Source organism: Oreochromis niloticus, linkage group LG16 (genome assembly GCF_001858045.2).
Source record: "Oreochromis niloticus isolate F11D_XX linkage group LG16, O_niloticus_UMD_NMBU, whole genome shotgun sequence".
Taxonomy (NCBI): domain Eukaryota; kingdom Metazoa; phylum Chordata; class Actinopteri; order Cichliformes; family Cichlidae; genus Oreochromis; species Oreochromis niloticus.
The window spans coordinates 30255051-30267894 of NC_031987.2; the positions used below are offsets into that span (position 1 = coordinate 30255051).

Consider the following 12844-nt stretch of genomic DNA (forward strand, 5'->3'; position numbering starts at 1 on the left):
CTCATGGAAAGAAACAGTTTGAACCTGTTGATTTGGAGAAAACCAGATGTCTTGGTTCTCTCAGGATACATATAAAAGAGTAATAGGTGTTCTCCGTCAAAATCACTGTCCCCATAACTTTCACAGAGATAGACAGAGAAAATTATGTGACCTATCTTGACAAAATTGTGGGTGTATGTTGTGCGCTTACAAATGTATCTGAATCTGTGGTGCCCTTTCAGTGTAGATGAAAATTATGTGACTGATGTGCTCAACCAACAAATACACATTATTAACTCTCACTTTTTGTTCGCTTATTGTGACTTGACTTTTGAAGGGAAAGCTTTCTTACTTGTCCTACAAATATCAGAATAAGAGTATGGCAGATGTCACCTGGGCTCACTATTTTTTGATCTTCATATCTATCTCAAATGATTTCCACTAACCATGTTTCATATTCCTGATTGAGAGATACAGATCAGAATTAAATTAAGAAAAATTTTTTTTTTTGCCTTTTTCAGTGAACAAAAATCTACAAACTAGCCACTTGATTCAGTGGTAAGGTGCAATATAAAACACTGAATTATATTAATAACAAAATAGCATTAATTTAGAATTTTAATTTAGGGTTTGATGATCTTCCCCTCTTGTGTGCGGCATTGGGAGAGGTTGTGATACAGTTGGTCCAATGTTAACAATCTTGGTTAAGTACATCAGAAACACAAAATAGGTACTGACAACCAGACGCGTTTTAGCCAAGCTAATTTAAACAAACGACAACGCGGACCACGCTAACAATGCTAACGTTACACCGCCTGGGATAACATGACACTTACCTTTCCAGTGATGATGCAGAATTTTTTTTGCTTGAAGATTCCACAGCTGAATGTTTGTTACAAAGCCAGATTGAGTCCATTTGTAATCCTCCAGGCTTTTATAAGCTTTTAAAGAGTCCCCCAGGTAGGACGATAGGAAGGTTATACGGTAGTTATATATGTCTGGATAGCATAGACCTGGGACGTCTTTTTCCGCTGAAATACTTTTGAAAAGCACGCCGGGAGCATTATACGGGTCAGTAATATTTAACCCTATTTAGTTTTTTGATATACAGCTCGATGTCATGCGAATTAAAGTGAGATGATACTCCGCTTACTAGTGATGTGTCGGTCGCGAACGAAATGGCTCTTAGAGCCGGATCTTTGACGTGAATGACGCGAGCCGGCTCCTTATCGCGAGCCGTGGGGGTTTTTTTTTTCCTTCTCTCACCCTCTCTCTCGCACTTTTTTTCCGCTTCAGTCCGCACGCGAGCCTTGTGCTTTGCGCTGGGCAGAGGGGAAAGGGGGGGTAGTTACACTCGCAGTAGCACAGAAACAGAGACGGAGGGAAAGAGAGAGAAAGAGAGCCAGGGACAAAAACGTCACATTAGAAAGGTATAGTAATGGTCCACAACTATTTTCAGTTGCGGATGATAAAGGATTCAGAAAGTTGATTCATGCAGGCCCATATGACAGAGAATGTTGTTAGGTTCATTTAAACAGATGGATTCAGTGGCAGAAACACACACAGGCGCAGAACAGCGGTGAAGCAGATTTATTAACCGTAATCAGGAAATATTTACAAGGGGACAGGGCTATATACAATAACCAAATAAATGTGCAAATAAACAGAGCCGAGGGGGAACGGAACGGAGCCAAGGTACGCAGACAGATAGATGCGCAAACCAGAGCTACCTGAGAATGAGGGACAAAAACAGAATTAACGAATACCCGGCGAGAATCGAGAATGAAACTAAGACACACGGAGAGAGTTGGAGAGCTTACTTGAAACACCAGGATACAGGAGTAACAACGATCGCAGGCCAGCGCCAGGTAAGTCTCTGTCACAGATCCAAAAAATGGGCCAGCGCACAAAGAAACAGGCAGGCGAGCAGGCGGCGAGACAGGCTGGTGTAGGGAAAAAAGCAGACAGGAGATGAATCTTAAAACATGTAGCTCAGGTGCTCGGAACCAACAGGCTAAACTTGCAACAGCACTGTTACCACTTATGGGAACGACAATAATCCGACATCAGACGTCCATCACTCAGCTCCCTAAATGCTCCCACTGATGACGTCCGATGCGCCGCAGGTGTGCCGGCATGCCGTCAAACACCGCCCCCCGCCTACCTGTGCCGAAAAAGGAAAACAAACCCCAGAAACACCAACACACATACCACCAACTCCTAATAGTACCCCCCCCTCAAGGGACGCCTCCTGGCGGCCCACCAGGCTTCTCAGGATGCCTCCTGTAAAAATCAGTAATGAGACCCGGGTCCACAATAAAGGCCCGAGGGAGCCAGGAGCGCTCCTCCGGGCCATAACCCTCCCAGTCCACCAAAAACTGGAAACCACGGCCACGACGGCGCACGTCCAGCAGCCGCCGGACCGAATAGACCGGGCCGCCGTCCACAACCCGGGCGGGCGGAGGAGGTTCCGAGGGCGGGCACAGCGGGCTGCGAGAAACAGGCTTGAGTTGAGACACATGAAATGTGGGATGAACCCTCATGGAGGCCGGCAGCCGCAGCCTCACAGAAACAGGGTTGATGATGCGTTGGATGGTGAAAGGACCCAGGAAGCGAGGAGCGAGCTTCCTGGACACGCACTTCAGAGGAATCGTCGCAGAGGACAACCAAACCTGTTGGCCCACAGTGTATCGAGGTGCAGGCGTCCTCCTCCGATCAGCAGCACGGCGGGTCCGAGTCACAGTCTGGAGCAGCGCCGCCTTAGCCCGGCGCCAGATCCGCCGACAACGACGTAAATGGTCCTGCACCGCCGGGACAGCAATCTCCGCCTCCTGAGAAGGAAACAGCGGTGGCTGATATCCAAGACAGATCTCAAACGGAGAGAAACCAGTAGCCGCTGAGGTGAGGGAGTTGTAAGCGTACTCAATCCAGGCAAGATGACTACTCCAGGAAGCGGGGTCAGAGGAGGCCACACAGCGCAGAGCCGACTCCAGCTGCTGATTAGCCCTCTCAGTCTGTCCGTTAGATTGCGGGTGATAGCCCGAGGAAAGGCTCACCCCCACCCCCAAAACAGCACAAAAAGCCCTCCACACCCGAGAAACAAACTGAGGCCCCCTGTCAGATACAATGTCCAAAGGTATCCCATGCAACCGAAAGACATGGTCCACCAGCAAACGAGCAGTCTCGAGGGCCGAAGGGAGCTTAGAAAGAGGGACAAAATGCGCCGCCTTGGAGAACCTGTCGACAATGGTGAGGATGACCGAGTGGTTAGAGGAACGCGGCAGCCCAGTAACAAAGTCCACCGCAATATGCGACCAGGGCCGACCCGGAACAGGCAGGGGATGCAGCAGCCCGGGAGGGGCCAGGTGGCGGCTCTTATTGCGCGCACAGGTGTCACAGGCCAGCACATATTCACGGGCATCACTCGCCAAAGTGGGCCACCAAAAAGAGCGCCGCAACAGAGAAACCGTACGACGCACACCAGGGTGACAGGCGAGTCGAGAAGCGTGCACCCAATGCAGAACGCGCGCACGCACGGCCGATGGAACAAACAGCTTACCCGGCGGACCCGAACCAGGGTCCGGTTCCCGCAGCTGCGCACGGCGCACCAGGCCCTCAATACCCCACGTCAGGGCCCCCACCACACAGGACGAGGGGACGATAGTAGCCGCCCCAGTAGACTCAAAGTCGGGAGAAAATTGACGAGACAAAGCGTCAGGCTTAGTGTTGCGGGAACCCGGTCGAAAAGAGATAGTAAAATTAAACCGGCTAAAAAACAGCTGCCACCGGGCCTGCCTGGAATTAAGCCGCTTTGCACTCCGAATGTAGGAAAGATTTTTATGATCAGTCCAAACCACGAACGGCTGACCCGTCCCCTCCAACCAATGACGCCATTCCTCCAAAGCCAGCTTAACCGCCAGCAGCTCTCGGTTTCCCACGTCATAGTTCCGCTCAGCAGAAGAAAACCGCCGCGAAAAAAACGCGCAGGGATGAAGGCGGCCATCGTCGGGTGAGCGCTGCGACAACACTGCTCCTGCACCCGCATCAGACGCATCCACCTCCACAACAAATTGCCTGGAAGTATCAGGGTGGGCGAGAACGGGCGCGGAGCAAAACAACTCTTTCAATCGGGTAAACGCCTGCTCAGCTTCAGGCGACCAACAGAAAACTCGAGCCAGAGACGTCAAGCGAGTAAGCGGAAGAGCAACTCGACTGTAGTTTTTAATAAACCGGCGATAAAAATTAGCAAACCCCAGAAACCTCTGCAAGTGTTTGCGCGTGGGGGGAGTTGGCCAGTCCACGATTGCTTTGATTTTACCAGGATCGGGCCTAACCTGCCCCCGAGCAAGCACATAACCCAGAAATGACACCGAACTAGCATGAAACACACACTTTTCCGCTTTCACAAAAAGCTTGTTTTCCAGAAGCCGCTGCAAAACATCGCGCACCTGCTGAACATGTTCCTCAAAAGAGCGGGAAAAGATGAGAATATCGTCCAGGTAGACGAACACACAACGATTCAAAAAGTCCCGCAGCACATCATTAATCAATGCTTGAAACACCGCTGGTGCATTAGTCAGGCCAAAAGGCATCACCAGATATTCATAATGTCCACGCGGCGTGTTGAAGGCAGTCTTCCATTCGTCTCCCTGCCGTATGCGCACCAGATGGTACGCATTGCGAAGGTCCAGCTTCGTGAAAATGACCGCATCCCGCAGGGAGTCAAAAGCAGAAGAGATCAGAGGAAGGGGGTACTTATTTTTTACAGTTATGTCATTAAGTCCCCGAAAATCAATGCAGGGCCGGAGAGATCCATCCTTCTTGTCTACAAAGAAAAAGCCGGCCGCCACCGGCGAAGATGACGGACGGATCAGACCCGCCTCCAGTGACTCCGTGATATACTTCTCCATGGCCGCCTTCTCAGGACCAGAGAGGTTGTACAGCCGGCTAGTGGGTAACGGAGCTCCAGGCAACAGTTCAATGCAACAATCGTAAGGACGATGGGGGGGAAGCGAGAGCGCACAGCGTTTACTGAAAACTGCCCCCAGATCATGATACTGCTCAGGTACCGACGAGAGATCCAACTCCTCAGGTGCCAGCTGAGACAAGCAGACAGGCGAAGGCGGAAGAGCAGACTGTAAACAGTGAGACAAGCAATAGCTACTCCAACTCTCAATGCGCCGGGTAGACCAATTAACGTGAGGATTATGACGCTCGAACCACGGGAAACCCAAAACGACAGGAGACTCAGGGGAGGAAAAAACAAAAAACCGAAGAAACTCGCGATGATTACCGGAAAGAAGCAACGAAACAGGTTCGGTCTCATGCGTGACAGAGGGCAGTGATTGTCCATTAAGAGCCGCAACGGAGATGGGGACCGGCAAAGGCCGCGTCTTAATGCCGAGACGATGCGTGAGACCGCAGTCAATAAGGTTCTGCTCGGCGCCAGAATCCAAAAGTGCAGTAGTGGAAAAAGTACCAGACGCTGTATTCACGATAGCAGAAAGCTGCATGCGGGGGACTCGGGAAAGAGAGGAAATATCGCCCACCAGTACCCCCACAGTTACTGGCGGGCACCACCTTTTGCGCGCAACGGACAGGCGGACACAAAGTGGCCCGACTGGCCACAATACAAACACAACCGCCCCTCAAACCTCCTCTGACGCTCCTCAGGAGTAAGCCGTGTACGACCCAGCTGCATCGGCTCCACAGCAGTGTCAGCTGGAGGAGACCATGCGCGAGCCGGACCGGGAGGAGGAGGACGGGAAACCACGCGCACCGCAGCATATTCCCCCAACCCAGCACGGGAACGACCGCCCCTCTCCTCCACACGCTCGCGAAGGCGATTGTCAATGCGAATGGCCAGATTAACGAGAGCCTCAAAACTCTCGGGTTCGTCGCGAGTAGCGAGCTCATCCTTCAAACGATCGGACAAGCCGATGACAAAAGCCCCGCGCAGCGCATCATCACCCCACCCCGTCTCCGCGGCTTTAACCCGGAAATCAATAGAGAACTCCGCCACCGAGCGGCTTCCTTGTCGGAGCCCGTGCAGCTGTCGCGCGGCCTCATCAGAGCGCAAAGGATGATGAAAAACAGCCTTAAAATCCCGAACAAACTGTTCATACGTGACAGTCTCTAGGGGATGAAGAGCGAGATAAGATTCAGCCCAGTTCAACGCACGATCACGGAGAGCACCAATAAAATGCGAAATCTTAGAGGCATCATCAGAAAACGCATGAGGAAACCGCTGAAAAAGCAGAGAAACCTGAATCAAAAACCCCCCACAACGGCCCAATTCTCCCGTAAAAGGCACCAGAGCTGGGGGAGCGGGGTCACGAACAGAGCCCAAACCCTGCGGAACGGGCGGGGGGGTGGCGGCGCACTAGGAACGGTCGGAGGAACTAACCGGGCTAAAGTCTCTTGTATGGCTGTCAGGGTCTCATTAACCCGACCAGCCCATTGCTCGGATTCCCTAAACTGCCGAGTTAAGCTTGACAAAGACTGCTCGTGTTCCTGGAGTAAGTCGCCGGAAGCGGGAGCTGTGCGTTCTGCCGAATCCATATTAATGGTCGGATTATTCTGTTAGGTTCATTTAAACAGATGGATTCAGTGGCAGAAACACACACAGGCGCAGAACAGCGGTGAAGCAGATTTATTAACCGTAATCAGGAAATATTTACAAGGGGACAGGGCTATATACAATAACCAAATAAATGTGCAAATAAACAGAGCCGAGGGGGAACGGAACGGAGCCAAGGTACGCAGACAGATAGATGCGCAAACCAGAGCTACCTGAGAATGAGGGACAAAAACAGAATTAACGAATACCCGGCGAGAATCGAGAATGAAACTAAGACACACGGAGAGAGTTGGAGAGCTTACTTGAAACACCAGGATACAGGAGTAACAACGATCGCAGGCCAGCGCCAGGTAAGTCTCTGTCACAGATCCAAAAAATGGGCCAGCGCACAAAGAAACAGGCAGGCGAGCAGGCGGCGAGACAGGCTGGTGTAGGGAAAAAAGCAGACAGGAGATGAATCTTAAAACATGTAGCTCAGGTGCTCGGAACCAACAGGCTAAACTTGCAACAGCACTGTTACCACTTATGGGAACGACAATAATCCGACATCAGACGTCCATCACTCAGCTCCCTAAATGCTCCCACTGATGACGTCCGATGCGCCGCAGGTGTGCCGGCATGCCGTCAAACACCGCCCCCCGCCTACCTGTGCCGAAAAAGGAAAACAAACCCCAGAAACACCAACACACATACCACCAACTCCTAATAAATGTGCATCTTCTTTTTGTTTTCATATTTTAATTTATATTTAATTGTGTTGTGGTTTGCAGTGTTTTGTGTTGTTTCACTTTAAATTTGTTTAAAAGGAAAAAGCTGAAAATTTAAATAGTTAAAAGTTGAAATGTGAATAGTTGGTTTTTGTATTATATGATTTATTTATTACATTTTATGCGGAGTGAATAAATAAAAGTATATTTACAGTGGCCCCTAGAGAGAAAGTATGTACAAACTTCAAAACACGTACAAACCCTGAAGCACGTACAAACTCCAAAACACGTAAAAACTCAGAAGCGCGTAAAAACTACAAAACACGTACAAAACACAACAGAAGTGCTCCAGGATGCTAGGTGCAGTGTTGAGCTTTTGTTACCTAGTGGCTACACAAGCCAGCAAGTACCAACAACCGGATTTGGTGTGTGTATTTTAATTATTTGAATATATATGAGTGCTTGTGTATAAATATACAAACTATACACATATGCTTTCAATTGTGTAATTTAAGTGATCTAGGTAGCTCTGTTTTGGAAGGTCAGTTAACCCTAGAAATGTGTTTTGGAGTTTGTACGTGCTTTGGAGTTTGTACATGCTTTGTCTCTAGGGGCCACCGCATATATTTATATATAAACATATATAAATAAAACCCCCTTTTTTTTTACATTAGTAATTCCTTTTGTGCATAATTTTATATTATTGTTAATAATAAATTAATTAAAGCAACAAAACAAACTGAAGAGCCGGTTCGGAGCCGAAAGTGCCGCCTCTTTTAGTGAGCCGAGCCAAAAGAGCCGGTTCTCTAAAAAGAGACGGAAATCCCATCACTACCGCTTACAGTGGCGCTGTTCATTAGTGGTGTGCGATACTGCATATTTTGGTATCGATCCGATACCAAGTAAATACAGGCCAGTATCGCCGATACCAATACCGATACGGATACTTTTCAATAAATCAGGTGGATGCCTCATTGAATTGCTAAATCGCAATTAATTTTCATGACCTTAAGTGTTTTTTGTGATTTTTCCTTTTGTATTATTAATTACTTAAAACCCAGGACATAATTAGGAGAAATAATTTATTTATAATTAAATAAAAAATGCTTTATTATTGTGGCGGGCCGTGGTCTGCGATGCCGCTGCAGGTTTGGTGGTGGTGATGTGTACGGCTGCAGCCGTTGAATGTACTGTTACAGCAACCATGTGATTATTGTAAGAATAAATGATGCGGCGAAGCATGAAAATGCCATCGGGTCTGCCGTGGTGGCGATCTTTTTTTTTTTTTCTTTTTTTTTAATCTTAAGTGCACGCAAACCAGTAAACAAATTAAAACAAATAGTGTTGATAAACTATAATACGAAAATTACAATTAAAATTTTCAACAACAAAAACAATTGGTAAAAATATAATTAATGGGTCATTCCTACTATTCGGTGCCATTTCAGTGTGATCACTCTTCATCAAAAAATACAAAATTTTGAATTATTTTAACATTTCATCTAAAAGAGGGATTTTCAACCTATAAGAAAAATGTATTGGTCCAGCTAAGGATATTATATTATAATATTTTTTAAAATCAAAGTCTTTACCCATGACGTGCCAAGTGTCCACCCTGTTACAGGACATTCAATTTTCTATTAATAACTGTTTTGAATACACAGTTATAGTAATATTTACATTTTCTAAAAGCTACAATGTCCCTTTTTAAAATCTGCAAGGAAATTTCAAGGAAGTATTTTAAACAAGCATTATATTGAAAGAAGACAGGTTCAGTTTTAAGACACAGTGTAATTTCAAAAGAGTGTTTTTAGATTCAAAGGGAATATAAAAAAAAAATTGGCTCCATTTTTAAGTAACTTAATTTTGCTGATTCATTCCCTCCCAATAACCAAAGAGACATGCATTATGTTTGTTGATTTGATTTAATTAACAAAAGAAACACACAGGTAACAGGGTGGACAGGAGGTAACAGGGTGGACATAACATCAGTGACAAAAAATACCACCTTAAAGAAACTTTGAACACCTTCACCATGCCCGTCCAACCAACACAGGTAGATACATGTCCACATTAAACAAGCAAATTTTCACTGTACACCCAACATAATGAACATTTTTCTCACACCTTTTACCTATGCAACAGACCAGCAACTCCAGTTTTTTTCAAGGAAATCCCACACTTTCCTCTCCAGCTGAACTGACCTCTTATTCAGAGGTGTTGGTTCTTTCATCAGACACACAACCTGGTCATCCCTATACCAGGTTATGTCCTCACGTGGACTTGGCCAGTGGAACTTGTTGGTCCCGTTCTTGTGCATGCATTTCACTTTAACATCCTCTTCAACCTCCAGAATGATTCCTGGGTAGGGTTCACCATCGTAGTTGATAATGCACCACTGACCAATATGATCTTTTGTGATGTTCTCAGGCCGGGTTGGTCCCTCAGTGCAATGTGGACTTGCCTCTTGACTAAGGCTTATCTCCTTCAGGCCATAGCATTCACAGTCCAGTACACCTTTGTCTGCCTGGCAAAGGCAGGTTATGTCCCTGTATTTTATTGTTCCTGGAGAGAAACTGAGTACTTGGTGGATTTTCATGGTTCCTTTGACAGGCACAAGTGTCGGTCCATCAATAATTTCTTTTACTTTCCTCTCAACATCATCTTCTCCCACAAAAAAAAGTTCCACTGAAGTGCCCATGTCTCTCAGCTTGTGAAACATAGCTTCTGCGTTGGGGATATCTCCTCCATGGCGGACAATTGTGTCAGCTGACCTTTTAAGGGTGGCTCCAATACCATCTGGAGCCCCCTTTCCATGGCTGGCCTCAAAAAAGTTCCAGCTGATGTTTTTGAACCCTTTTTTGAATGGTTCTTTTGAGAGCAGGTAAAAGTTGCCCTTTTGTTTGTATTGTGTAGCTGGACCATCGCTGAAGACATGGAGGTGTTTGATAAGAGGGTATCTTTCTCTGATCATGTCTAACACAGGGTCAAGATGGGCCCATATCGCAGGGGGATCATGCCGCCTGGAAGGTGTTTTATCATTCAAATACAAAATCTACCTAATCAGCAAAGCATTGAACTGTCAACTCTTCTTCTAACCTTGAGGGTCCTGGTTGCGGGGCATTTTCTGGCTCTAGGGAATATTCTGGACTTAGGGGAGGAGTATTCATAGCCTCAAATTCTGTCCTGCCTTTGGCACTAGCCCTCTGCTTTCTTTTCCTTTCTCGCCACTGCTTTCTCTGTGCTCTCTTCTGTCGTTCACTGAGATCTGCCACTTTCTTTTTTTTCCCTTCCTCTCTGTCCTTTCTCCACTTCTCTTTCTCTTTATTGAGATATATCTGTCTTCTCTCAGGGTCAGCATCACGACGTGCTCGGTAGCGCCGCTGCTTCTCCGCAGCAGACATTGGTGCCATTCCCTGAAAAATGTATACTATTCAAAATCTTCTAAAAGTATATATATACAGGTTAATAATAATTACCAATACACACTTGTATAAATAACCCTAAACACTAAACTTCTATCATCTTACGTCCCCCCTGTTACCATGTGTCCCCCCTGTTACAGTGCATAGCAATAACCAGTGTTGGGAAGGTTACTTTTAAAATGTATTCCACTACAGAATACTGAATACATGCCCCAAAATATATTCTGTAACGTATTCCGTTACGTTACTCAACGAGAGTAACGTATTCTGAATACTATGGAATACTTAATATATTATCATGCTGTTTACAACTACGTGAATGTACTATTGCTGTGATTTATTACTGTTACTGAAGGTCCGAAACGTAGTAAAGGGACCTCTGGCTAATACGTCGGGTTAGTGTCGGGCTGGTAGCCGAAAACTAGCTTTACTTTGTTGTCTGGGTCAACTTTGCTTGCGGGAGACAGAGAGAGGCGTTGAAAGGCTGCTCCAACGGAACTTATTGTTTCCGGAGGAAAACACGAACACAGTGTACAGTTGAGTCTTAATAGCTTACTTACAAATGGGCTCCTCAGGCACTCTTCTTGGCTGCAGTGGTTATTATTATATTTACATGCTTCCAGCTCCCGTTTTTGCTCCGTGACAGCTCGGACTTTTCCTTTCTCTCCCTCCCTTGCTCACAGACACATAACGTGTATGGCAGTCCATTCTCCCTGCAGCACGGACTACACTGCCCATCAGGCTACATGCTTTAGAGCTATGCCTGTAGCATTCTGCCTTTTAGCTTAGCACAACAACAACAACAAAAAAGCGCTCTCTCACCCAGGAAACACGCAGAGAGAGAGCGTCACCCTGTAACCATGGCAACCATAATGCTGCCGCCTGGAACAACAGAGCATAGCTGTCAAACAAACCCAAACAATCCTGACCCGCGACAATATGAAACAAGGAAGTACCGCCGTGTATTCCATTTATTTCACCAAAGTAACTGTATTCTGAATACCACCTTTTTAAACGGTAACTGTAACGGAATACAGTTACTCATATTTTGTATTCTGAATACGTAACGGCGGTACATGTATTCCGTTACTCCCCAACACTGGCAATAACAGGGGTGACGGTAACAGGGGGGAGATTTTATGCTAAACTTAGCCATTACTACTAGTATGATGAACAACAAGCTAGTACATGGTGACCACTAAGAACCATTTTTAACATGTTTATTAGCCATATTATTAAAATTACAAAAAAAAAATTGTTTCCACTATTAATAAGCGTAACAGGTTGGACGTGTTATGCTTTGCCACATTACAAAATCTTGCTAAAACATTGAAAAAAGGGTTGATTAAAGAGTGGTACTTACTCGTCTTCTTCTTGAAAGTTTTCCCTCCAAAATATGTTACATCCGGGAGTGTCATGTGACTAAAAGAATAATCAGGTGATGTGTTCTATGGAATTCTTATCAGAGTAACAGGGGTGACAGTTGATTCAGGGACACAACATTTTTTAAAGATTTTAAGTATTAAACATGCATTAATAATAAAAAAGAACATTTGATGAGGAACATTAGAAATAAGCCAATCCAGAAATGATGAAAAATCTAGATTTTTTTTTTTTTTTTAAGTTATATTTGTAACTGAAGTCGAGCAAGCATGACTGGGGACATAGTACTTTAGTGACTTGTGCTAAAATAAAAGTAATTTACTTTTAATGTATTTATCCTGTGTATATATCAATGTGTTCTATGGTAGAGGGGGGTTAAACATACAAGAAAATGGTTTAGAAATAAGCATTAGACAAGTTTTACACTAAATATACCATATTATGTCATTAGGACTCAAATGGCACCGAATAGTAAGAATGACCCTAATATGTAAACAACTTAATAACCCCCAAAGTGTCTAAGTCACGTGACGTGTCAGCGCAACACCGAAACATAAGAGAGGGGGGGCGGGGGGAGCAAAGTGTGCCTGCTCTCCGCTGACACAGGAGCGGCTAGTCCAGCGACCTGGCTGTTTCGTTTTTGCCAAAAGCACAGCATAGCAAATAAGCAGAACTCAAAGTAAAGAATCGATCTAACCAGGCTAGTATTGATCCGATACCGATCCCGACTTGGGATCGATACTATCGATATTTGGATCGATCCGCCCACC

The 12844-nt window shown here is 45.9% G+C and overlaps 1 protein-coding gene and 1 long non-coding RNA gene across 2 annotated transcripts; both read right to left on the reverse strand.

Moving 5' to 3' along the window:
- Nucleotides 1-6616: 6616 nt before the first annotated feature.
- On the reverse strand, nt 6617-7284 carry LOC112844229 (uncharacterized). Its single transcript, XR_003216969.1, has 3 exons — nt 7080-7284; nt 6862-6984; nt 6617-6771 (listed from the first exon to the last, which is right to left on the reverse strand). It is a non-coding gene; the product is annotated as an uncharacterized LOC112844229 (long non-coding RNA).
- Nucleotides 7285-9085: 1801 nt separating this feature from the next.
- Nucleotides 9086-12844, reverse strand: LOC109197377 (uncharacterized). Its single transcript, XM_025903517.1, has 2 exons — nt 12055-12844; nt 9086-10682 (listed from the first exon to the last, which is right to left on the reverse strand). Exon 2 carries the CDS (start codon nt 10238-10240, stop codon nt 9401-9403), a length of 840 nt encoding a protein of 279 aa, XP_025759302.1. The 5' UTR covers nt 10241-10682; nt 12055-12844; the 3' UTR covers nt 9086-9400.